At 43.7% G+C, this 27,793-nt stretch overlaps 1 protein-coding gene across 3 annotated transcripts in view; it reads right to left on the bottom strand.

Moving 5' to 3' along the window:
* Positions 1-27,793, bottom strand: part of EVL (Enah/Vasp-like) — a 147,545-nt gene that overhangs the window by 100,450 nt on the left and 19,302 nt on the right. Inside the window, exon 1 of one of the 3 annotated variants that reach the window (XM_058027123.1) lies at positions 20,388-20,603. The exons of 1 other annotated variant lie outside the window; for it this stretch is intronic. In XM_058027123.1, the coding sequence (XP_057883106.1) occupies positions 20,388-20,410 (23 nt within the window). In that variant the 5' untranslated portion in view covers positions 20,411-20,603. Of the gene's footprint in view, positions 1-20,387; positions 20,604-27,793 lie in introns of those variants that run through there. One more of the 3 variants, XM_058027126.1, reaches the window with a different exon arrangement.

The following is a 27,793-nucleotide window of genomic DNA, read 5'->3' as shown; positions in this document are numbered from 1 at the left end:
TATTCAGTCTGCAAATTTTGAAAAACCTTCATCCATAATTCACAACGAAGATACTGATTTTCTGATTTCATCCACGATTTTCCACCTGACGCTGCTTCTAATCAAGTAGAACTTTCTCCCAGTCTCTGAAGGCTGCTCAGCCATACATTAACCCGTAGCTATAGAAGTATCTCAGCATCTAGCTATAGAAGTATAGCTGCACGTAGCTATAGAAGTATCTCAGCAAGACTTCAAGGATAAATCTCTCACATCTCCCACCTTTTCCAAGTGGTGCTCAGAATAATGATCAGGTATTCATATTCATTGAAGGCAGAAAATAGTCTATTAATGACTTTCTTGGCCTCCAATTTTTCCAACATCTGTTTTTGCTGCTGTGTTTCATAATTCAGACCCTTTTTTTTTTAAAAAAAGTCCTCATTTTAACCACACCTTCTGAGCATGTCATTAATAATGTCCCACTAACAGAGACACCAGGATAAATACAAATCATTTAATTCACACTATTCAAGATCAATTTTTAATCTCGTTAACTCCATTACCTTTTCTGTTTCCCATTTGTCTTCTTTAACTGCTCATTTTTTTTATCCAATCATAACAAACCCTCAAAATAAAGATTTTTCTTTTTATTTCTTAACACAGTCAATGCTAGACAGGTGATACACTCCTATCTAAACAGACTCAAATACTCTTGCTGGACAGGCAAGATTGTTCAGTCCCCTCTAGCAATAACCACCTGGAATAACTCTAAGGTTCCTTCAGTAGGATTTGAAGATGGAGTTTCACCACCAAAAGGCAATGCCCAGCCAGCATGCAGTGCAGGAATGAGACCTGGCAATGTGCTGCACCAGGGTCTTGTGCTTTCCAAGCTCTTCCCAGTGTCACATGCTGGGGGATCCTGAATCACAGGCTCACTCCCACAGTGCCATCCCAACACTTCCCCAACACAACTCACTGGTGCCAGCACAGTGTCACTGTCACATTTTCTGGAAAAATCCCTTTGCCGGGATTTTTTCTCCTGGGAAGCTGAGAAGCCTCAGAGAAAAATGAAAACAATAATTATCTGTTTGCTTCTTCTGTGTTTTGCTGCTTTGGAATGTGGTTGGAGATTGTTTATTCAACATGTGAATTGTTTTAACTTAATGACCAGTCACTGTCCAGCTGTGTCAGGACTCTGGAAGAGGTCACGAGTTTTTCATTAGTATCTTGTTAAACCTTCTGTAAATATCCTTTCTCTATTCTTTAGTATAGTTTTAGCATAGCATTCTTTAATATAATATAGACCACAAAATAATAAATTAGCCTTCTAAGAACATAGAGTCAGATCCTCCTTCATCCCGGGGACCCAGCAAATACCACAGCACGGCGCTGCTGTCCCTGTGTGCCACAGGAGTTCACCTGCCTCTTGCAAGTTCCCCACCAGTCTTTTTCAAAAACAAAGGCAGCATTTGCTTCCTGGAATATCTAAGACATTCCAGTATCTAAGATTGTGGCAAGAAGGCAAATTGTTCTGGGGTTACTTCAGACTAGCAAATGGTGTATTTGTACTTCTGATCCTTGTGGCAGGAGGAAGGAGGGAAAAGATCAGAAAAAGAAAGTTGGGGAAAGATGAGGGGACAGATTGCTGAGAGACAGAAGAGAAGGGGACATTGCTGGTTAGAAAGAAAACAAGTGGGGTTTTTTTGGCGTTGTGTTAATCTAGTTGTCCTGGGTGAAATCCAGTGGAGGCTGGCCAGCTTCCATCAGCTAAGCAGCCAGCCCACTGCATGTTCTGCTTGGGGATTGTTGTCTCATCTCTAGAGGCCTTCAAGACACCTGCTAGGGCTCTCTGCTGCCATGGCCAAGCATTGCACACCACCAAAATATGCTTTGTTTATTCAAAAGGAACTGCAGCAGGCTGAGGAGCTGGTGGGCTGCTGTCAACAGCAGTGAATCTGTTTACCCAGAAAACAGATGCAATGCAAGCAAGGGCTCTGCCCTCCCTCAGCACATAGCAGGACACTGGCAGCAGAGGGAAAGGGAAAAACCCACAGGATAAGAGAAGTCTGAAGGATCAATAAGGCCAAGATGGAGATATTTCAGTCTCCCCTCCCCAGCCCCTTTTTATCCCAGAGGATAAAATCCCACATTCACTCATGACTGTGAGATAAGATGCTGCTCTTTGGCATAAAGATCTTGCTAAAAATTATATTTTTAGGACATTTTCCAGTGCAGTAGTCTCCTTCTGGACCACATCCCAGCAATTTTCCTGCTCCACAGCCCCACACTCCAGCCATGCTGGATGACTGGTCACACATCAGCTGCAACTGTGGGATCCCAAGCTGTGAGAGGCCTGTAACATGCTGTCCAGGGCATGAGTCACTTGTTCCCCATGCAGGCTGCACACAAGGGGACGGGACAGGCCAGCCCTCATTCTTCTCTTTAACCACTGCATTCACCCACTTGGTTTGGAGCTAGCCACCTCTTCCACAGGCAGCAGCACACCTCTCTCTGAGATAACCCCTGCTGGCACACAGATGATGTGTTTGGGAGGAAAGGAAAGGAGTAAGAAATCTCATCTTGCAAAGGAGATTTTGTGACTTAAGCTCATTCCTCCAACAGAAGCAATTGGAGAGAAACACAAGTCCAGAGATTCCACGTCTGGTCCTCTTTAGACAAAAAGCCAAAGAGATCTCAGGAGCAAAGTGCCATAGAATCAGAACAAAAGTACCAGGAAGAAAGAATAAAAGCTTCTTGTGTGTCCCCACAATTCCAAATATAATACCCATAGGACTCCAAAACATGCTAGAACAAGAGTATTAATGGATGTTTAAATAGACTGTTGTCATCTAGTACATCTAACAAATCTAATCAGAAGTAACAAATGCTGCTAGAAGCCTGTTGCAGTGGCATCAGATGGAGCATTTAGGAGTCAATTTACAAACACTATCAGTTTCTTTCTTCCTCTTCCGATGTGTTCTGTTGATATTTCGTATCAGGTTCTGCTCCTGTCCCATTCCCTGTTGACTTCAGTTTGTGACCATAAAACCACCTTTCTGTCAGATCCCCTGCTTCCCAAGGGCAAAAGGGTGAGATTCAAATACAAATCCAGCAGATAGAGTGTGAAATCACAAAATTTAACAGTAAACAGGACAATTTCCTGGCAAGTCAAGAAATCTTTATTTAAACTGTTGCTGTGCCTCATGAGAGCATTTGCAGGCAGAACACTGTAGTGGTAACAATCACTTTCAAGCACAAAGATGCACAGGAAATGTCAGGCACACATTTGAATGTGTGATAGTGAAGGATGTGACACAAAGCCTGCTGAAGCCAGTGGGTCTGAGAGCAGCCTTAAAACCCAAAATTTAGGTACTTTGTAGGAAAAAAAAAGATGGATGCATTTGTGATCCATGACTGAATACAGCTAAAGAGAATGGCTTTTCCTAATTATATTTATCAGGAGAATCTTTTTGATTTAAACACTTGCATAGCTGTAACAATGTTATCTAATTTTGGCAGAGTGGAATGGAGTAGACTGACTAAAATTAGGTTTGCAAACATGCACTAAGAGACACAAGGCTTCACATGACTCATCCACATCTCTACTAACTGCCTTCCTGAGAGACTAATGGAGGGATCCTCAGCAAGGGATCCTCAGCAAGGATGATAATTTTCTCAATAAAAGCAGGAGATTTAAAGTAACCATGCTATGAGCAATAAGAAGATACTCATTTGCCCCAAGGCAGCACATTCATTTTCAGCAATAGAAAAACTCTTATATGGAGAAGGTACTTCTAAATATTTTCCTGAAAAGGTAGTTAAATCTGAATGAATGTGTTAAAGCCTGGACATCCTCAACTCCTGCCACAGACTGGGAAGTCACATTATAAAACAGTGTGACATGGAAATACAAATATAACTTTGTCCAGGAGGGGTCATTGAAAGGAAAAAACGCCTGAGTAGAAGCTGTTTCCAAAAGAAGAGTGTTGCAACCTTAGTAGCTTTATATTCCAGGAGTCTACCTATCCCCATTTTTTAGACAGTGAATCTTTTTGCCCAAGACACCCCAGTGTTAGCACAAGCCTAGGGAGAAACCCAGGTGTTCCCAGACCCTGCTCCCAATCCATCCATCACATCCCACCATCTTTCTGAAGCCCATCCTAACTCTGGGTCTCTGTAACAGAGCTGGGAATGAGAATAAATCTGACAGTGCTCTGCACTGAAATGGTGAAGCTGCTGAGCTCAATACTTTCTACCTTCACCCTCCCAGCTCAGAGAAGAGCTCCTGCATGCCACACATGCCTCATGGCCTCTAAAGGCTGGGAAGACACAACACTGCCAGCACAAGGCTCTCCTTATCAGTGCCTCCAAGACCATGCAAGCAGGCAGCAGGGCTCCAGCACTCTGAGACACAGGAGGTTCCTGTGATGATGAATTCCAGAAAATGTAAGCAGCTAATCAACACAGCACTGGGTGACGCGTGTTGGTACAGGAAAGACAAATTGTTTCACGGACAAGGATGGCAGAAGGACAAACACCACTCCCTTCCTGCAAACAAGAAATGTGACTTCCAGTTCTGTGAGTGCAACTCAGCCAAAATTATCATGGCACTAATGAACTGGCATCATGCCAACACAGACACGAGGCTCAGCTTGGTCAGGTGCTATCTGAGCAGGTGAGCCTCACAGTCTCTGCACCAGCCCTGCTGCCAGAAGCATCAGACAACAGCCACTGATGCACAGGCAACCACTGCCAGCCCCCTGACAGCTGCAGGTCTGACTAACGCTTCAAGTCAATGATAGAGCTGATGGGCAGGGAAGGGAGGCAGAAATTACAACCCTAAAACTGTTGAACTGGAAGTTGGAGCAGCTAAGGCAAGGATATAAAATGTACTTTCAGCCACAGACTATAGTTTTTATATCACTTACCTACCTACCTTCTATTCCAGGCTAGACTACTGCAGCTTTATTTCAGTAAATGGCTTCAAATTGGGCAGACAGAAGAGGGAATGAGAAAATCCCTGATACACCCTCTCCCCTCAGGCTCTTGGGTGTCTTCTGTGGTGAGCTCCCACCTTGGGAACCAGGCAATGCAGAACTGCCCTGGTCTTTGCCTGGCCAGGGTGGGCTGTGAAGAGCTTCTGGTGCTGGAGGCTGCACTAGAGAACAGGCCTGTGTAAAGCAGGGCCCTTGGGATAATGAGGAAAGTTACTATGTAATTGATTTAATTGGCGTAATTGAAGGCACCATGCCTCATTTTATTGCAGGAAAATGCAATAGTCACATCTCATTCTGTCTCCCACCTTATACCCAGAAATACAATGGCACCAAGATTTGACTGACTAGGAATAGCTCCATTTTCTCTGCAAGCAAAAAGTCAAGGAACTTTGGATTTTTTAAAATGAAAACTGAGATTAGACCTGACATTTAGAAGCTTCCAAAAGTGGCAGGCCCTAGGGCCAGGGACTTTGCAGTCCCGAGAGGGCAGCTGTGCAAATTCAAAGAAATGAAGTGCAAGAAAATTGCATAAGTTGACCTCCTCCTCTGCAGCGGGGAGAGAAAGCCCAACACTTCCATGCTTCACTGGGCAGGCATTCACAGAGATGAGTAAAATATTATGATCAAAATGCCTCCACAAGGAAATTCACTGAGGCAGCTGCTCTCCATCCAGCTTAAAAATTCAACTCTGCGGGTCCCTGTAGAGGAGCAGGACCCTGACACAAGAATCTTACTGCAGCTTTCCTTTCTTATATGGCTTCACAGCACTTGTGTCTGTAAATGAGTGAAGCCTCTTTGCACAGCCACTGTCATTTCACTTGCAGACTCAGGCAGCAAACTCACAGAGTGGAATTGGGTCCAGCAAATCAGTGAATGCATTTTTTCTGTCTTAAGGAACTGCAACACAGCATTTTCTGCACAAAGAAGGCTGGGGTGTTCAGCACCTTTTGAACACTCTTCCAAGATGAAAAATATCTGCCACTATAATTAAGGGTAGGGTGCTTAACTAAATATTTCTTTTGTCAGCTATTCATTTTAAAATGTGAGTTTGTTGCCACATTATGCCATTTCAATATTGGATTGCCCTCAACCAGAACATCTGTGTACTTCACCAGCTGCTTTAAACAACTGCCTTCTTTAAAACTAAGTGAAACAGATTATGTGTTTTATTATAGTCAGATTTCACTGTGAAGTTCATTGTCTCATGTGACACAGTTGGCAAGGAGAGAAGTATCAATTCACTGCCAAGTTAAACAAAAAACCAAAACTCAAACCCCTCTTACTAAAGGAACAGCAACTGCCTCCTTATAATTGCAATAAAGATGTTATCACTGGAAGATTTAACATTATTTATATATGCATCCTAATAGTTGCTAAGACATTTAGAAGCATGCCCTAGGAAACCCAAAGGTTCAGTCACTCTGCAGCTGGCAATACCAGGGAAGAAGGGATCAGCTCCTGGGCCATGCAGATAATTGTAGCCTTTAGTTCAACATAGGCTTGGTTGGAATAACTGTTAGCTCAGATATTCATGTGCACTTTTCAGTGCACAGCTGTATCTCTCAGAGCAGTGAGATGCAAAAGCTTAGTCAGGGGTAAGAAGGGATATGGGATTTCTTGTCCCAGAGCTCAGCTTTTAAAACAAAAAGTCATCAGTTATCCTTGTGACAAAGGATTTAAAATTGGATACAATGGCCACATCTGCCCAAGTTTTCAGAAAGCATGAACCATGTTTAAGGTCCATCCTAATTTCTTGCTATTTCAATGGTTAATGAATTATAAGCCAGATTTAGTGCAGGAATAAAGTAGTACTGCATGGAGAACATCCCCAGCTACTCTACAAAAAACACAACAGTTTGAGGCTTTGACAAACTCATGTAAACAGGAGCACAGGGATTATTTCTTGAAAGGAATTTCCTTTTTAGTGTTTGCAAACTACTGCACCAGTGAAAGGCTGGTCTAGGATGACATTTAAAACAAAGCACTTCATAAAAACAAGGCAAATGTCAGCTATCCCAGCTTCATTAGCTAATTGATTCAAAGCATAAAGATTGTAACACCCAAATGAGATGACTAAAGTTACACTGTCAGTGTAAGTCACACACCAGGAGAAGATCAGATACACTTTGACATATCTGCTTTTGTGTTTCAGGTATTTAATACACCAGGAACCTTTCGAAATCCCCTGCAATTCTCTCCACAACTTCTCCAGCATCCCAAAGGGCAGATAGGTAGAACATGAAGCTATTCTCAGTTTTCCTCATCTGGATGGGTTTTACTATCCAGGTACAGAAGTCTTTAGACTTCTAAATACATCTTTCCCTTGGAAAGCTTCATGACAGCACAGAATTTCAGTGGTTTCAGTGCTATTATATATACATAATCAAGCCAAAGCACAACAAAATCACAGAACACATCATACACCTTAACACAGAGAGAGGGATTTTATAGACAGGCTGCATGGATACACAGGAGCACATTAACCTAAGGATACTGATGCAGTAGTGCTGTGGGTACCCCTATAGAAGTGGTCTTCAGATGGCTGTGTAAGCATCACAGGCACTGCATTCCAAATATATTTCAAGGAGAACTTAAAGTAAACTGAAAGATAAAGGACATCTCAGGGAATGTGGTAAGAATCAGGATAACAATGAACTGAACCTCTAAAATTCTCTCTATAAGAGGGCAATAGGTGATATTGTTGGAAGAGGTGCTTTTACCCCAATCAGGAGTCAAGTTCTGTCTTGACTAACATCATGTTTTACAAGGGAGTTTATTTGCTCCATTTCCTGGAATAAAGAGATGCATTCAAGCACTAAACCGAATTCAAAGCTGTGGTCTCACCCAAGTCAATAAGACAGTACCTGGGTGATTCCCATGTTTGTACTCCAAAACTGCAGTTAAATCTAATGGACATTAAAACATGGGCCAGAAGCAGGAGTAAAGCAGATAAACTGAAAAGTGACACATACAAAACCCCAGTATAAAAAAGATAAACTCCTAAAGGTAAGCCACAGTTTGAGCCAGACAAAATATTAGAGCCGCTTACACTCAGTTCTGACTTCTGCTTCACCTTGTCCAGTCCAGACAAACTCTAATTGTCAGCTCTTCATTTGGACTCGCTTAAAATCAGAAGAAATAAAAGTGTTTCTAGAGCATGTTTCATCTACTCCCAAAGTAGGTGGCTAAAACAGGTCAGATGAATCACGTTAGCAGCAGTTCTTTCTCTCCATTGATTACACAAGGAGCCCACAGGGACCAGCCTGGATGGAGACATTCAGAGTTAGGAGAAATGAAGCTCATCCCAGACATCTGCACAACTGCATCCACAGCACTACCAATCCTCTCATGGCTCAAAGTGGGACTAATTTCCACTGCAGAAAAAAAAGACACAAGTAGAAGCTTTCTGAAGAGTGAACTCAAATGTGAATTCCCAACATGGCAAGGTCTTTCCATTTCAAACATTTGAATTAAGCCCTTGGGTGGAAAGAGTCTGAGCCTGTTCCCTATTCCCAGCACCACATTAATCTGGAATCTGACCTTTGGCATTTTATTTAACCTTACTTTTCCTACTAACAGCAAAGTAGGGATAATTTTAACATTTCTGCCAGAATGCTGAGTTACTTGATGAACATCTTTAAAGTGTTCTGGGATTTCTGTGCTCCTAATCAAAACAGTGATACTATTAACTATTATATGAACACTATTGTGATTACCATTACAAAGACAGCATTTTTCTGATATTTACCTTTAAAACAGCTGTTATTAATTTTCATGTGTTTTTCTTTGAACAGTCCTTCTCAGTCATAATTCCCAGGCCTATTTCTCTGGGATTTGTATCTTCTGATCTGGCACTTTGCAGGTTTATCACCAAATTCCCTTTTCCTATTGCCTGTTAAAAACATGTACTAATGAAAAAAATATCATTCGTTGCTTTCTGCCTAAATTTGTCTGTATATAAATAGCTCTCTCCATATATATAAAAGCCCACACATTCTGTCATTAAGTGTAGCAGACAAATAGATTTGAATTGCAGTAGTGTAAATAAACATGCAGCCTTTTCCCAAATCTAATGGACAGATATAAATAAGTCCTGTCTAGAAGCCACACTTGAATCACTGTACACAGTAATTTGGGCTAGAAATCAAAACAAAGTGTCATTGTCTCCATCCTCTGTGCTCACAACCCAGCAGGGAAATTTCAAGGAAATTGCTCACATAATACAAACTTTAATTTACAGAACAAATAGAAACACACACACAAAACTATCTCAGTGTGTTAATGTATACATATATATATATACATACAGAAATGTTTCAGAGGGAAGGCATCCTTGGATGAGGGAGAGCCATAGAGCAGGGCTTGGATCTCACTCATCAGTGCCACTCCCAGGATTTAGACGCTCTGTACCTCAATTTCTCTGCCTTTAACAACTGGTCTGGGGACCGCCCCCCATGTGCATGGGCACAGAGGCACCATGCCTGGCAGCATCTGCACTAAATCCCAGCATTAAAGAAAAATCCTCAGCTCTATAGCACAACCGCCCTGTCAGATTTATCTCCCTTGAACTTACAGCGATTTGGGATTTCAGACTAGAGTCAGCATGCTGGACACCAGCTAAGGAAGCCCAGCTGGCTCCTCCAGCCCAAGTTCCTGGACGGATGGCTATCTGTGATGCACATTTCAGGGGATTGCAGTGAGAGGGGCAGTTCCAGCTGCCTCAGTGCACCTGCACTGCCCCCCTTCCCCAGCAGCCCTGTCCCCGCTTGCCTTGGCTCGCCTGAACATCCAAGTAAAATAAAAACTGACAAGCAACACCTGTCCCCACAGCTATTTTCCACACCCATCTACATCTAGTCCTTGCTTCACTGCCTTCCTTAAAGTTTAATAAAGGTTTCAGTCAGCAGTCTTAGTCAAGTTGCTGACTCTTTTTCTTAATGCTTCCATGACTGAGCTCAGACATCTGAAGGAATCTGGGTTTAAGTAATCTGCTCACAAAGAAAGCCCTGGAAATATGCTTTCTGCTCATCATCACCTTAAACCACAAGTGCAAATCTGCAGCAGAGTGCATTTTTCCTATGCAGAAACACGAGGGCATTGTTTTGCTTCCCTTGCATTGGATTTTATCAACAGCTTCTCTCCCAGATGGACTCTCTAAATCAGGATATGTATCTCAAAACGCATTGTTAAAATTCAAGTTCCTATTCATGGTACCCACGAAAAGGCTTGGTATCATCCTTTTGGAGTTCAGAGAAACAACTACAAGATGTAGCAGTTTGTAGATTAGTTGTTTTATTTAAACACATGTAGTTTACAAGCATGCAAATTGTATTTTGTATTTAAAGATTTGAAAATCTCAGAAATTCTGAGAAACCACCAGAAACCTTAATTTGGTCAAGCATGGCCAGCTGAGGGCTGTACTTGGATCACAACACATGCTGGGGAAGGTGATGGGCCAAAGCCCCAAGAAGTAAGATGGCATCAGTCTCCTGGAGTTTGGTGGGACCCCAAGGGTGTCAATCCCTGTGTGTGACACCAAGGCAGAGCTCAGGCTCTCATCCTCAGCATTGCCAGGCCAGACAGACCAGCCTCAGATACTTCAGACAGAATAAACCAAAAAAAGTAAAGGAAAACACATTCCAGACCTCAAGAGCCAAATTCTGCATCTACAGGGAAACCAGTCCGTGTCTGAGCCCTTGCCTTCCCCCACCCACACACAGGAGCAGCCAGCTGAAATCCCCAGCCTTTGGCAGCCGAGGTTATCCCGATGCAGACCCAGAGCACACAAGTGGGCCTGGAGCTCAGGAGGAGTGTGGGAAGCTGCAGGACTGAGCTCACACCCACACCCAATGCCTGTGCCCTTGCAGGCACAGATGTGACCCTTTCTGGGGAGAGAAAATCGGATCTGAAAGAAGCAGAACTGCAGTGGCAGCTGAGGTGATGCCAAGTGTACTGTGTCCCTCTGAACAAACCCCTCCACTTCCTAAGGCTTGATGCTAGGAAATCACATTGTATTTCAGGATTGATTTTTCTCTTACTTCGACCTTCAAAAGCAGGATATTGTTTCATCTTGGTCAGCAATGTCAGGATTTTCTGCAGTAAATCAGACATAGTTTTCATGTCAAATTACAGAGATACCTTACATGGGCTGTACCCTCTGGGTACTTCATTTTCACCTTTTCTTTAATAACACATTTTCTTTCTTCTCCCTTCCACACTGAACTTTATAAATAGCTTAAATAAATGCCTATCTCTGTTTAATGAGCTTGTGCTGTCTGAGTGAGCTTTGAAAATGCCATTGGTTATATGGAGTAGTTAAAAATTACCATAGGGGAGCTACTGGCATGAGAGCATTACCTCTTATTAGTACTAATAATCTTGCCTAACAAGCCAGTACAGCCTTTGAAGTCTCATCCTCAAGCTTTGAGATTGATCCTTTACCGAAAGTGGGGGTGGTGGGTTTTCCCCCATCCTTTATATTACTAGTACTCAGGACTCCTAAATCCTTTGCTGCTTCTCTTGCACCAAAATTGTCCCAGTACCACAACAGGACCAGTCCAGCTGCACCATACATCAGTGTTAGGGCCAAAATGCCTGCTCCCCTCATTCTGCAATACACACAGGCAAACTTAGAATCACATTTTCCACACTCTTCATCACTGAAAAACAAGCAGAAACTTTCAAATAATTCAAACACTGCACATCTATATGAGCCCTTAAAGACAAAGGCCAATTTTCTACATAAATAGCATCCAGCTGGTCCTCCTCCCTGCAATAATCAGAGCCAATACATGCTCTTGTGAAAATCTGATCCGTGTAAAATGCATTTTTATTCATTTTTGAAATATGGTTCTTAGATTTCCATTCCCCAATTAAAACAAGAATGTGACTTTGATCTCAAATAATTTGCAATGCATGTCAAAAAGAGTCTTATCTGTTACTTCCATTTTAACATCACTTTATAAGAAACAGCTCCTTGGCAAACAGCAGCTTAGCTGTGATGGCTGGGCAGAACAGTGTTAACAACATGAAATGGCATCAAAAAGTGCTGTCTCATGAAGCAAAGACAGTCTGTGGAGGAAAAGCTGGCAGGAATACTTCTTTTATTATAAACATTTTTAGAGTCTGAAGAAAGAATGTGCCTTTTGATATAAAACCCTCCTTCAGTCTGAAAAAAAAGTTTCAATCATCTCTTTCCCTAAATTTTTACCTGTTGTTTTTCTCCTTTTATTTCTTTTCAGCCTGTTCTTTTCCCTATCTCCTTCCCTCCCATGGACAAATTTAATGGGAAGTTAGTCTGAGGCTTCACACCACAAGGATTAGAATGGATCATAGGAAGAAGCCCCCATATCCTGTACCTACCTCATGAATAGCAGAAATAACAAAAAGAGCAATTTTATCCATTTGGCCTTGTTGCACAAGAAAAGGCAAGAGAGAATTTGGATATCCATGCTGTCCTGTAGCTGAAAATATGGACCGGGACAGAGATAATGAGCATCTCTGGGAGACACCAGGATGTTGAAACCAAGCATCCACCCCCATGGAGCAGGCACTGCAGGTAGGAAGCAGTGGGCAGCAGCTGTTTTCCATGAAAGTTCAGCTGAAGTACTTCAAATCTTTATGGACTTCATATTTAGGCTTAGAAAACACAGGACTGAGAATGACTTGCTCTAATGGATGCCCATAGGTGGATTTAAAAATTATCATAAATTCTGTTATTGGAAGAAGCCATCTGTACTCGTGTTTGTTTTAATTTTAAAGATTGACATCAATTTCCATGTGCCTTGATAACTACCTCCAGGTCTGAAAAGTGTGTCTGGATCCTCATTAAACAACAGCAGACACTTCTTGTTTGTAAACACTACCACAAGGTTGGTTTAAAAAGGGAGGGGGGGCTAAACACGTTTTGGAGATGAGAGCGAGAGAGTTAAAAAAAGGGAGAAGGGGATAAACATGTTTTGGAGATGAGAGAGACAAGGCAAAAATGCAAAAACGGGTTATCATGCCTAGAAGGCAAAGGGAACAGAGAGGAAATTCCTTGGGTTTGGAAATGAATTGCACTGCAGATCTCAGGTAGCTGAACCAAGACTTAGGCACCAGTGAGACTCTGTAGGGTTTGCAGTCCAACAGGAGAAAAGAAGGGAACACTCCCACAGACTGCCCCTGTTTAAGGCACTAAATACACACACCACAGACAATTTACTCTGATTAAACTGTGACTGGAAATTACCTCCTACATAGACAGTGGAGCTCCTCCAATCCAATGAATATCTCAGGATAAGTCTCCTTTCATATTTATATTTGGGATAAGACTATATGCCCAAGCATCAGAATTTTTGCCCCTTAAAATCTTGCCAAACCTGACTCCACCACCTCCAACAAAGAGTCTCTACCTATTTTCCTCTTCAGTAGAAATATTTCGACATAGCCACTATGAGAATGGTGTGTGCTTATCTTCATTTCCAGCAACAGCATTCTCACATTACTTTCTTAGAAGCATTTCTCTCCTTCTCTTCAAATGCCTCTGTGCTAAACCACTGAAATATGTGGCAACTGCAGTGTCAGTTGTCACAGGGAAAAATATGTCAGCAAAAACATTTGATTCAATCTGCTGTTTAAGGAAGCAACATTTCCTCAGGGTATGTGCCTTGTGTGGATAAATAACAACTGTCCAAAAGCCAAGGATCTAAAATCAATTGCCAATATCAAAGAGCAGATTTGAGGCAATCACCTTCAGCAAAAGAAAAATGCAAAACTAGTTCCTTTTCCTCCTTTTTTAATTTAGAGCAAGTTTGGTTTTGAAAAAAAAAAATTAGTCTCTCAGTCACAAAATGAAGGGTGAAGGATTATGTAAAGGATATTATAGATCTCATTGGGACCATAATTTGCCACCCAGGCTTCTGCATTTTCTCTGATGAGATGCATTATATGGAATATTCACATTTGAATATTGAACCACTAGACTTGCCAATTCCTGCAGATAATCAAAAACTTCTGTCTCAACAATGCAAATTTCACATTCAGCTCTGAGGCTCCCAGCATAAGAAGGACATGAGACTCTTGGGAGAGTCCAGAGGAGGCCGTGGAGATCATTCAAGAGTTGGAGCACCTCTCCTGCAAAGACAGGCTGAGAGAACTGGGGTTGCTCAGCCTGGAGAAGAGAAGTCTCTGAGGAAACCTTACAGCACCTTCCAGAACGTAAGAGGCTGCAAGGAGCAGGGAGAGGGTCTTTCTACAAGGGCATGGAGTGATAGGACAAGGGGGAAGGGCTTCAGACCAAAAGAGGGGATGTTTGGATCAGGTATCAGGAAGAAATTCTGTACTGTGAGGGTGCTGAGGCCCTGGCACAGGCTGCCCAGAGAAGCTGTGGCTGCCCCATCCCTGGAAGTGCTCAGGGCCAGGTTGGATGTTGTTTTGAGTAACCTGGTCTAGAGGGAGGTGTCCTTGCCCAAGGCTGGGGGTTGGAACTAGTTGGTCTTTAAGGTCCCTTGAGCCCAAACTATTCCATGATTCTGTGAAATTGTGTGTATCCATGTGAGGACAGAAGGGAGGAACATGAGCAGCTGGTGGTTCACTGGTGGACACTGTGGCAGAGAAAGCACTGAGCAAGCAGAGACTTGGCCAGCCAGCAGCTTCCAGGCTCACATATTTGTGGTTATTTATTAAGCACCTACAGGATATTTTGAAGATGATATACAATTGGAGAGTTCAGCTATGCAGGTCAGAAAATCCTGCAACTAATTATGGTCTGCCAAGATACCATCCTTGAATATTCTCCTTTTTAAACCTTCTTTCTCCCTTTCATTTAACACCCTTTGAACTCAGAAACAATTATTCCTCACATTTTTCCCCTCTTGTCAGAAAATATTAACTCCACCATTTGGTGTGTTTTTCACTAGCTGCTCCATCTAACCTGGAGGGTCAGAGTCACCAACTTGGAACAACAATGTGTTCCACTTCCCCTGCATTTGCTGCAATCCCATTACACATCTATAACACCTGTAGCAACTTCTAATAGTCTTTTGGCAACTCTTCTGATGCTTCTTACTCATCAATAGTATCATTTTTTGCAGCAAGGAACAGGAATCCTTTTCTGTTGTCATAGAGTCATAGAATGGTTTCAGTTGGAAGGGACCTTAAAGATCATCTAGTTCCAACCTCCCTGCCATGGACACCTTCCATATTCTTGGGAGTGCCCTGAACCAGGTGCAGGACCTTGCATTTGGCCTTGCTGACCTTCATGAGGTCCACATGGACCCAGTTCTGGAGTGTGTCAAGGTACCTTCCCTCCAGTGTGCTGTCTGCACCACACAGCTTGGTGTCATTGGCCAACCCTCCGAGGGTGTGCTCAATCCCACTGCCCATGCTGCCAACAAATGTGGAACGGTGCCAATTCCAACACTGGCCCCTGAGAGCACCACATATCACTCAGCACTGGTGTCCACTCTCACATCAAGCTGTTGACCACAGCTCTTTGAGTGTCACCATCCAGCCAATTTCTCAACCCTCAAGTTGTCCATCTCTCAGTTGTCTTTCCAGTTTAGAGTCAAGGGTGTTGTGCAGGACGGTGTCAAACATTTGGCACAAATCCAGGCAGATGATGACAGTCATTCCTCCCTTATCCACCAACACTGTAACCTCACTGGAGAAGGTTTCCATATTTGTCAGGGACAATTCACCCTCAGTGAAGCCATGCTGGCTGGCACCTCACCTACAGCTTCCTAAAGCTGCTTGGCTATCCAAACTTCATTATTCAGTGCCACTTCTGAAAATTTGGATTATTTAAAAGGCCTTCTTCTTAGGAATTTTCAGCAGGAAAAGCTACTGTAGACAGGCCTGCATCCCTTCATAGCACCAGCCTTTCATCCCTTTGTTGGGGAAGGGAGAAGGAAAAGTCACATGCCTTTTACTGTAATACCCATCTTTACAAAATGCTCGTGCTTGTCCTTTATACAGTTCTTTAATAAACATGCCAGGTACCCTGGAGATACCTAAACTGTCAGCAGTGAAATTACAGAATCATAGAACATCTCATGTTAGAAGGGAACCATAAGTATCACCAAGCCAAATTTCCTGCTCCTTGCAGTACTACCAAGAACTAAACCATATGACTAAGAGCATTGTCCAGGCACTCCTTGAACTCTGACAGGTTTGGTGCTGTGACCACTTCCCTGGGGAACTGTTCCAGTGATCCACCACCCTCTCAGTGGAGAATGTTTTCCTAAAGTCCAGTGTGAACTTCTCCTGATGCAGCTTCACTCCATTTCCTTGTGTCCTTTTGCTGGTCACCAGAGAGAGGAGAATACTGCACTCAAAGTCAGACCAGGCAATTGGTGAGCACCTGCCACCAGAATTCACTTTTGCAGAATCATGCTAAAACCAAAATTCTTCACTAATTTGGCTTATTCAGTTTTTTTTTTTTTTTTGCTTGGCAGCAGCAAATGCAGCTTAAACATCGCAATTCCTGTGTGCTGATCCAATTGTGCAGCTAAACTCAGCCATGAAATGCTTGTGGGTACAATAAACTCAATGCCTTCATCTCCCCATCAGGGATCACCTGCTCCCACAGGACATCTACTGCTGCTGCTGCTTTGGGGATCAGCAGGTGAGAGGCTCCCCATGCAGCCAAATTCTCTACGTTCACTCTGAGCTCTGCTTTCTATTCATCGGTGGGTTTCAGTTCCTCTGCTCAGAGCCAGCTCTCTCTTTTGAGAGACTCATCTTCCTTCCTGTAGCATTCTCAGTTGTGCTCTTTGGATGGGGGAATAGGAGATGTAGTTAAAAATACTGCGATGCTGTGGTGGGCGGTGTAGCAGAAATAGACAGACACCAGCTCGCTGCGAAGAATACCAAGTAACATCCCAGAAAGATAAAGGCATAGCAACAAAAGAAAAGAAAATGCATTTGTGTTCTGCCACTAGAGAGCTAAATCTGGGTGGAAGATACCAAATGAGGAGTGCTGCTCGTGGCCTGGTGCACCATCTCTCTGATGGCTTCACGTGCAGAGTCATCTTACAGCACTGTGGTCATAAAAGCACAGCTTACAGACAATCCTGCCTCCAGTTATAGCCCAAATGTGTGTGAGCTTTGGGGTTTTATGAAGACAGTGCAGGAATCAGCAATAAAATGGGCCCAACCCACAGATCACAGAAATCAGAAGCCCATATGGACTGAGAAGAGGCTTAGCTCCATTAACCCTGCTTTAAAAGCAAAGTTTTTCCGGGGATATTAGGTTCTTTCCAAGAGGAAGATAAACCAAGCTTGGCTGATACAAGAAGCTGTGAGATTATTCTATGGATTTACTCCCTATTTTTCAGAGGCTTGAGTCTCTCTTTATCCAGCCAGTAACCACACAGGAAAGATTTCATCCCAAAGGGCTTTACAAATAAGTTTTTCACAAACAATACACCAGAGTCACTTACAGTCTTTAAGTGAGACAACTCTTCAGAGAGGTCCAGCAGCTGCTTAACACTTCACAAAAATAACCTGGCACCATTTCACCGGGGAAGTGAAGATGGCTGCATCAAAATGAAATCAGGGGGGAGCTTGGGTGGCCTGATTGCAGGAATACCTCTTGGCATAGGCTCAGGGTGCCACAGCCCGCACCACCCTGCTGGGGAGTCCTGCAGGTCTGGAAGGGCCAGTGGGGAGACAAACAAAAAAGAGCAGAGTAACACAGAGAGATGTCATGGTTGGGTGTGCATCAGCAGGCAGTGATGGGATCCCCAGGGTGGGTGTGCATGAGCAGGCAGTGATGGGATCCCCAGGATGGGAGCAGGCATTGATGGGATCAGCAGGATGGGTGTGCATGAGCAGGCACTGCTGGGAACCCCAGGATGGAGATGGGATCACTGGGATGGGTGTGCATGAGCAGGCAGTGATGGGATCAGCAGGATGGGTGTGCAGGAGCAGGCACTGCTGGGATCCCCAGGATGGGAGTAGGCAGTGAAGGGATCACTGGGATAGATGTGCATGAGCAGGCAGTGATGGGATCCCCAGGACAGGTCTGCATGAACAGGCAGTGATGGGATCTCCAGGATGGAGATAGGATCCCCAGGAGAGATCTGCATGAGCAGGCACTGCTGGGATGCCCAGGATGGGAGTAGGCAGTGATGGGATCCCCAGGACAGGTCTGCATGAGCAGGCACTGCTGGGATCACCCATTCTGGGGACACTTTATTGGGTGCTCAAGGCCTGTGGCTGCACTGGGGGATGGACCAGCCCTGCTGCAGCACACACACACACGAGCATCCCCTTCAGGTGAAAGCCAAGGTGGGAGATGAGTGCAAGCCCGTGTTTTGTGCACATGGAGGACAGGGATGTTTAAAAGAGAGCTGGGGCCCTTGGGGCAGAGTGCCCTCTGCTGCTACAGCCACTCTGCTTCCAGGAGCCCATGGCAGGGAGGCTCCCACCCCACTGTTCAACTAAACCTCTTTCTAATCTTTATCTTGCAAGATTTGTTTTGATGCCATCAAAATCTAAAATAGCCACAGGCACGAGAATAATCATACCATTTAAAAAAACCCATCAACATGCAGATGCAACCTCAACCAAACTCCATGGAAATTCCTAATAAAACAAATGTCATTTAAATGTTGCTATACAGAAACACCAACCCTACCAGTGCAAAATTTAAAAGAAAATGTCTAGCAGTCTGCACATCAAATGTTAATACTATTTTCAAATCAAGTCTAAGAGAGGATGACACATAATTTAATAAGCCTAACGAGTGTGCAATCAGCATTTGGCCATTCCTGCCATAAAACTAGGTGTCCCTCTGGCCCAAGATGTCTAGGAAAGCCACTGAAAGACAGCTAAGGCTTTAAAAGCAGAATTTTAAAAACATCCTTTTTTTTTTTTTTTTTTTTTTCATTGTAGATTTATTGAGAATTTCACTCAATTAAGAATAGGACCCAGCAAACTGGCAGAAATACAAACAACTCTGCGGGCACAGTAAGTGGCACAGCAAGTTTGGGGCCCATTTGCACCTTAATTTACTGCCAACAATCAGCAATGTCAAGATTCCAAGCATCTCCTGACAGCCCTGACAACAGCAGTTACACAGCATTATCTAGTCTTCCAGTAAAATCTTTCCCCTCAGACAGCATTCATGCTGCATTTCACAACAGGAGGAATACACACAGTCAGCCTGGATCTCCTCAGCCCTTGCAGCTGGAATCAGAACATTTTGGGGAGTGGGGGTGTCCTGTACCTGCTTTTGCCACCATTCACACACAGAACTGAGCAGCAAGTCACAAAATAGTAGGAATTGCCAATATATTTGCCTAACAAAAGGCAGAAATAATGTTAAAAATATCTAATCTGAGGGTAGAAAGTTTAATTTTAAGGTATTTGATAAAGAATGCTCATTGTGTATAGAAAGAGAATCCATCATCTCCTCTAGTTACATGCTTAGTCAAACAATCCATTTTTTTGACTCAAAAGGAAAGATATTTTAAAGATACATTATTATAACAATATGCAGACAAACATATCACAGGGTGATGCCTAGTGCTGTTTCAACATTGTCACCATTTTATCTGGACAATTGTATAACACAAGTTACAACAACTGAACACATTAAGCAAAACATTTTTTTACAAAAAGTGAGACACTCCCTACCCCACAAGTACTGACCAGAATTTTTTCAAGTCCCAAACTGCATAGGAAAATAATTGTCCATTAGTGAGGGCAGAAATTCTGTTTCATGTCTTCAAATATCTGTTGGGGTTTTAATAGACCTCAATACTTGCATAAGGATGGAGTTATACTGGGGGTGGGGATGGAGAAGAGGGGGCAGAGGCAATACTGAGCAGAACCAATATCAAATAAAAAGTGCTAATTTTATATTCTAACAATCACAGTTGTTCAAATGTTTGCAAACTACAAACCAACCCCAACACACAAAACAATAATATTATTTTAAATGTAATTCATAAGGAATTCTGCACCTACAAGGTTATGAAAAAGACATGTATACTCTGCAGCAGCATAAAAAATAATCCTATGTACAATCCAAGCATCAATTTTCTCTTCTCTATCACCATCAGTATTTTATCTTGAAGGAGCATCTGTCAGATTCTCCAGAACTAAAAATAGCAAAGACCCTTTCAAAGAGAACAGTTTCTGGTTTATATTTATAACTACCCTGCACTCGCTGTCTCTGGCTGCATGGCCATGAAATTTGTGCAAGATATCATCAATTACCCAGCTTTGCACTCCATCATGCAGTTAAGCTCCCGTTACCTGCAACGAACCCTCCAAGCACTTCTCCCCATGCACAGGGCAGAGATTATAAAACACAATAAAAATCTGCACATTGAAGAGCTAACTGTAGAGCTGACTGACATTACACAGCAAAAACCTTGTGAGAACAAAAACCGAGCACACTGATGTATAAAACAGAGAGCCTACCTGAATTCTTCAAATGCATACATGGCCTAGCAACTACACAAATGCTCTGAAATGGAAAATAATCTTCTTAACGTGCAGAGGACCATTTAGTTTGTCAAACTGCAGCAAAATGCATAATGACGAGGGAGTATATTTGGAATATTCTGAGGAGAAAGGGTATGCAGATACTGGCCTGCAGCCTACAGCTCAGCCAGCTGCTGACAAGCAGCAGCTAACAGGAAAAGGCGATAGAGTACCATGTGATCATTCCTGCAAGTCTGATTAATGCAGTATACTCCAAGAATACGGGCTGATATCTTCATTATTCGAGCCAAATAAGTCAAATACGGTACACGACAGGCTTCACAGCTAAATTATCATTCACATGCTACACCGAAATCAGCAAGCAGAGGATAATAAAAAACTAAATATATATTGTAACCAAAGAGATTAATTAGGCCCATTCAAGCTGGTTTTCTTACCTTGTAGTGATATTTTAGTCTGCTTTTATTCATCTAAACCATCAGTGATGGAACAAAAGACTGCATCCACAAACCTCCCCTTCCATGAATGCCAGAACATTTAAAGTAGTTTATCTGCTAGAAATCATTTCCTCTGTAGTCTATTCCCAACCACTTTAACTCCTTCAGCCCTGAACTCATTGCCACAAACCCCATTTGCAGGGCCAAGCGGGCTTTTCAGGGTTTACAGGGTTAACACCAAGAAATCGCAGCAGTGCCACTGAACGAGGTGGGCTAAGAGCCAAAGGAGTCATGTCTGCGCGATCACAGAAGGGAGACAGGAATGAGGAAAGTTGAGCATTTCGTGGCATTGCAGTGTGCAGGCGAGGATGCTTCAGCTGCCTAGCAACAGCGCACGCAGTCTCCATGGCAACAGCGCAGCCAGCGCAGGGGGCAGAGCATCCGCTGCGCACCCCAGGGGCGACACACGGGGACAGCCCGGTGGCACGGCCACGCCACCCTGTGCCGGGGGCAGCGGGGAGAGCACGGCCACGCTCCGGGAAGGGCTCGGCGAGGGGCGGCACTGCTGCTGCTGCTGGAAATAACACGGCAGCCACCCGTGCTGAGGCTCAGAGTGCTGGGGAGCACACCCCAAACAGCAAGAGCCAGAGCTCGCCAGCCCTTGGAAATTCTGGACATGCAGGAATCGCACTCCCTTCACCAGTTTGCTCAGGGGTTGTTTGGGTGTTAGCCATGAGACTGCAGAGACTTTGCCCAGGCAGCCAAACTCGGCAGCAGGATGGGGAGGGCAGGGGGGCAGGTTTAACCCTGAGGCTGTGCACCCTGCATAGGGATGGGGATTTAACCCTGAGGCTGTGCACATTGCATCGGGATGGGGAGGTTGGAGTGGAGGTTTAACCCTGAGGCTGTGCACCCTGCATCAGCCTCATCATCAGCCACCACAGCGTGGGGACACCCATGGGTGCCAGCACTGGCCAGAGGGGGACAGGCTCTGCTGGCTAGAGAGCAGGTGAAAGGTGGGGATTGCTGGAAATGAGGGAGATTCGAACCTGAGAAATCAGTCCCAGCCCTGGAAAAGAGAGAGAATGGGGCAGTGGGAGAACATGGTGCCTGGGAAAGTCACAGGGAGACAGCAAATCCAAAGTTACTGCTGGGGCTGCTCCCCTCCTTGCCTCTTTCAGTGCTAGGGCTGGTTTCTAGCACAAGGAAACACATGGAGGGTTTTGGCTGGAGTCTGAAATATCCAAACCCAACTACAGCTCCTGAGGCTCTAGGGCAATGGCTGCCCCACTGAGCTGTGGGATTTGCAAGCTGGAAAAGCATCCAAAGGGTACAGACTGCCACATCTCCCAGACACAGGGATTGGGGACAGGCCATGGTAACTGTGGCATCTGATCTCATGGATCTAAGAAATACAGAGAAAAAGGGCTGGAATAGAAGGAAAAGGCACTCATGGCAAAAAACCCAGCACTGGGAATACCCAGCCCAAAAAAAAAATCCACATTTATTTGAGACATGGTGTTTTTAAAGTAGTAGTGACCTTGGGTTTCATTTTATTTCCTTTAAACAAATGTGATAGCGTAAAGTGACAATAAAGGCACGCTGTAGGAACACTAAAACACATGCAGTCACACCATCTGACAGAAATTAATTCTTCCACAGGCATCCAGCAAGAGGAGGACTGCAAGGTAGGTGATTCTGGCTACAGCCTAATAAAAGATTAAAACTGGCAGAGAGGAGAACAACACAGCCATCCAAAGAAGCCTCCTGCCATATTTAGGCTGAGCCTCAGCACAGTGTGCTCACTGCACACAGCACCCCAGCAGCTGGGCACAGCACAGGAACCCCTTGCCAGCAACTGCTCTGCTCCTGACCTTGCAGGGAATGGATTTAAACCTCCAGAGCTAGCCAAGGTCCCTCATGGGGGAAGGACAGAATTCTGAACTTCTGTTTTCCTGCTCACCACAATCTTCCTCTGACTTGAACCAAGTGGAAGAGGGCTGGTGCTTCTTTTTCATGCTGTTTGTCTAAAATAAAACCATTCTACAGAATTAAGGGCAAACATACTGCTTTCCCCTAAGCATTCTTCTTGAAACAAAGTTGACAGAATCACTGTCTGCTCCTCCAATTTCTGCAGTTTCTCAACAGCCACAATGCAAATAAATAGTTAACTGTTCAAGTCAAGGCTTCTGTCATCAATGAGTTCACTGTGAAGGACTAGAAAAGCAAACATCCTCCACAAAGTTTTCATATACAGCAGAGGTCAGCTGTTGAAAGGCTTCATTAGGATAACATTTTAACTTTTTTTTTCTTGGCCAGCACTTCCACAACAGCTGACAGCATTACACACAGAAAACAGCAGGACTTCTGTCATGTGAGACAACCAATAGTCTCAATTCTGGTTAATTAATCACTGGGATTCCCATATTCAATAGTGAGATCTGAGATCATGTCCTACTGTAGGCATGAATGTGGCTCAGCATGAAATTTTACCAAACAGAACCCATAGGAGCTTCAGAAAGTCACATGAACACATGCAGTGGCCAAATTCATACATAAATGCAGGACTATAAAACCTCCTTGTAAAGTTTTACCAAAGACTGCAGCTTCCTGTGCCCTGAGCCAGACTGAAGGCCTTGAGGAGCAGACAGAAATTATGTCAGAAACCTCAATCAGCAATGAAAATTTTCACAAGAAGTTGTTTGTTCCCTTCCTGGCAGTGTAACCAGTCCAGACATTTGACAAATGTGCCTCATTTTAACAAAAATTGAAATTATGTCACATGAAATAAAAATTTGCCTAAGATTGGGTGGGACAATTTATGTCATGGGAATTGTGGGAGCCAGACCCCACCTTCTGATCAGAGGCCAGAAAAGATGTGACATTGAGACACAGAAGATAAGCAGCAGCTTTTTGGGAAACACTTTGGAGCTTTAATGCTGGGCTCTAACAAACAAGTGTAACTGTAATAGGAGTGGTTATCCTTGATGAAAGCTTGTCAAAAAAGCAAAGGATGCACAAAAGGCCTGGAAGCATGACAAACCAGAACAAGGCAGAGGATACTGGTGAGATTTCTGGCTTTATCTAGAATTTCACTGCCATCCAAGGGCCTCATGCTGATACTCTGCTAAGAGCCCATTTCCCCAAGTGTAACATTTGCATTATTGTTATTTAGTATATCAGTGTGTCTGCATTTGTCCTCGTGACCTGAAATTCCACCAAAGCCTTTGCCAGATGCTTGGTGACATTATCTGATCACAAACAGACTGAGACATTTTAATGAAGTTATTCCCTTATCCCCTTGCTCAAGAAAGGAAAGGAAGAAAGGCACTGACACAGTGGACTTCTGTCATTAAGCCTGCATTATCATCATGCTGAAGTGATATTCAGACCACTCTAAAAAAAAACCTTGCAACTGTGCTGAAAAATTCAGCATTCACTTCAATTCATGAGGAAGAAAACAAAAAGAAGGGAAATGAGCCAACGAGAGCATATCTAATGAGTGTTCATTCACTGCATCTCCAAAATTTCTGCACTGTGCAGAATGTGGCAATCACAGGCAGCATCCCAGGATATGCTGAAAAATCCCCTTTTGACAGGATTGTCTCTGAGTTCAAATGTCTTTTGTGGGCTTAAGAAAATAAGATTTAAAATGTTTATTGAAATAGAAAAGGAGTGGCTACCTTTGTTTGTTCAGGTATGGGGAAATTGTAAAAATAATTGCAGTACCTTAAGTTTACAGAACAAGGATGCATTCAGTATTGGAGTACTGACTCAAAGCTTCAGCTGTTAAAGGGGAGGATGGGTGGGGCAAAAATGAACATTTTTTTCCCTCCTTTTATTAATGGTATTTCTATTACGTGTTGCCTTAACATACAATGTGAATTTTGATGCACAAGGATAATCCAACATATTTCAGGCTTCTCCTTTCACTCTCAGGTTTCCAGGCTGACCATGAAAGTTTGATTTCCTGATGTCAACCTTCACCAAAAAATCCTAACTCACTTATATATCTTGGAATTATCACAGCCCATGAATATTTGCACAGAAAAAAATCAATTTTTTTTCCCCTCTCCACTTTGCTGAAAGCATGCTTCATGCTTTGCAAATCTCAGGGCTTGAGATTCCTGACCACAGGATGGCTGATGCCTTCCCCACAGCTTTGCTCTTATCATTCTGGGTGTATCACATACCATTTTCAGGAGCAGACACCCTGTACCAGGTGCAGACCAGCACACAGGGCTCAAAGGGGAAGTTGTTTCACATCCAGCCTCATCTGCCTCATTCCAGTGCTTCAGGGAAGATGCACTGGAGTGAACCAGAGAGAATGGGGTTCTCACTGATTTTCTATCAGCCCTTGGGGACAGCACCAAGTCACAGCTAGCAGTGCAACAGAACTCAGCCGGTCAGGGTGAAAACTAAAAGCTCCACACAGATTATTAAGTTATTGATCACTGCAACAGTGCCTGAAATATCCAGCCAAGTGTAGGACTGTGTGGTGCTGACCACCACAGAAAGCTGAAAATGGAAAAGCAGTTTACATGAACAACAGACAAGGATATATGAGATAAATTCAAATTAGTAAAAGAAGGAATATAGACAAGCCACTAAACATCTAAAAACTAAGATTCAGTCTGTGTAGGTTGCAAATGTTAGTTGAGATGACCAGGATTTGGGTATTGCTTCCTGTTTATGAGAAATTATTTAAAATCATACAAAATGTAGTGGCAGAGCAAGGGACAACTGCTTCAATCTGAAAGGCCAGTTAAGAATAGGTATTAGGAGGAAATTCTTTCCTGTGAGGGTGGCAAGGCACTAACAGAGAAGCTGTGGATCACACATCCCTGGAAGTGCTCAAGGATGAAGCTCTGAGCAGCCTGGCCTGGGGGAAGCTGTCCCTGCCCATGGCAGGGGGTGGGAATTAAATCCCATCCAGTTTAAGGTCCCTTCCCACCCAACCATTCTATGACTCTACTGATAAAAATCCAAAAATCCCTTCCAAGGAAAGGGACAAGGCTACACAAATTTGAAGTGCAAGGTAATAATGTATTATTTTCCCAAGATAAACAATTATCAACTTTTTCTTTTTCCTGTTCAGCACAGACAAATTTGAATCATGCTGCAGACAGAAGTCTGCTTTGTAATAATAAATTACACTGCCTCAATATTCACCTGACAGCCACAGTATCTTACAGCAGCTACATCTTTCCTGATTTGTATCTGTACAAGCACAGAGCAGAACACAGAAGACACCATCAGGGAAAATAAAGAGAAATATATGTTGTAATCTTCCTTAAAGCTAGCTGAAATTAGTCAATTTGACTTTTTCCAAAATGTGAGGGATTAAGGGGGGGAAAAAGGGAAGAAGTTAGAGGTTACAACTTGACCAGCATTATCACCACTATCAATGAAATGTCAGTGGAACTGGAAAAAGTGTCTGAATAAACCATGGTCAGTCATCCACTAAAGGGCACTTCCCAATAAAACATTTAGGCACTTCTGTGGGGTGTACACCTCCTATCTCACCAAACACACACCTGTGTGCTTCAGACATGGATACAATACACATACCCACACAAACACCCTGGCTTCTTGGCATCTCCAAGCCAGCCAGTGGCCTGGATCTTGTTTCACCTGTCCAGTGGCAGGCTTGCAGTCAGGAGTAGCAGCCACCATAAACCAAGCAACCTCCCCCACACAAGTGGGCACATCATTGCTGAATTTGTGACTCATTATCAGGTATACTGGCAAGACAGAAGTTGTGCTGCATGGAAAATACCAGTGTCTACTGGACATCTTCTCTGGTAAACATTGGAAGAGCATTCCTAGTAACAACTGGGTCTTCTTATTGCGAGAGACTGAAACACTTAACGGATTAAACATTTCTAAACCCATAGAAGGGCTTTTGCCCACTGGAGCAAACTGCAGAGAAGCAGGTGCCCACCTGCCACCATCCCTGAAGCCCACACCTCCCCAGACATGCCTATCAGCTGGAATTTGGACATGAGATAAGATAATGGGGATAGTATTGTTCAATGGTCCCAGCTCTGGGGAGAGGAATGTATCCCCAAGGGGGCTGGAATGCTGCTGGCTCAGGCACTGGGGAAGCTGCTGCAGTGCAGAGTGGGGTGAGCCCAGCCCTCGGGGCTCAGCTGGTGTCGAGAGAGCTCAGGACAGAGGCAACCCCAGCAGGCAGGTCCTGCCACCCCAGCCTCACTCCAGTGAGTCCAGCTGTGACAACTCCCCCGCCAGGCAGTACCGGGACAGTCACACGTGGCCTGATGGTTTTTATCTCTGCTGATGGGCCATAATGAGCCACAACAGCCTCAACTGGACTGATATAATACTGATAGAGCAGCTGTGACATATTCAAAGGTGTCAAAGACTACCACAGCATCCCCTGATCCACAACATCATCCAGCTTAAAGTCCCTGCCCCAAGGGAGGCACCTGGGTGCTCCCACCTGAACCTGACTATCAGACCACACCATCTGTTGGGTTTGGCATTTTTCTCCACTGCCTCTTTAGGATGGCCACCACTACCATATCCTCATGGAATCGGTCTGCAACCATCACTTTGACCAACTAACATAAAAAAACAACCAAGCCTCACTGTGAGGGCCATGGGTGGTGAGATCTTTCTACTCTTACCCTTTCTTTCTCTTTCTTATACATTTCCTTAAGTGATACTTCAATGCTTTTATATTGTCATGTTGTTGCTATCTACAGCAACATGACAATATAAAAGCATTGAAGTATCACTTAAGATACTTCAATGTATAATAAAACCAAGATCTGTTTTCCTGTGCAACCAAACTGTTCTGCCATGAATCCTACATGTGTATATTCACAGACACTGAGCATTCAGTGTTGTTTCCCTCTATTCTGCCCCGAGGGATCTATTAACAAAACCTGGGTTGCCTTTGGCTCCTGGGGTGGTTGTAAC

This window comes from Melospiza georgiana, chromosome 6 (genome assembly GCF_028018845.1).
Source record: "Melospiza georgiana isolate bMelGeo1 chromosome 6, bMelGeo1.pri, whole genome shotgun sequence".
Taxonomy (NCBI): domain Eukaryota; kingdom Metazoa; phylum Chordata; class Aves; order Passeriformes; family Passerellidae; genus Melospiza; species Melospiza georgiana.
This window is presented reverse-complemented; position numbering and strand designations above follow the sequence as displayed.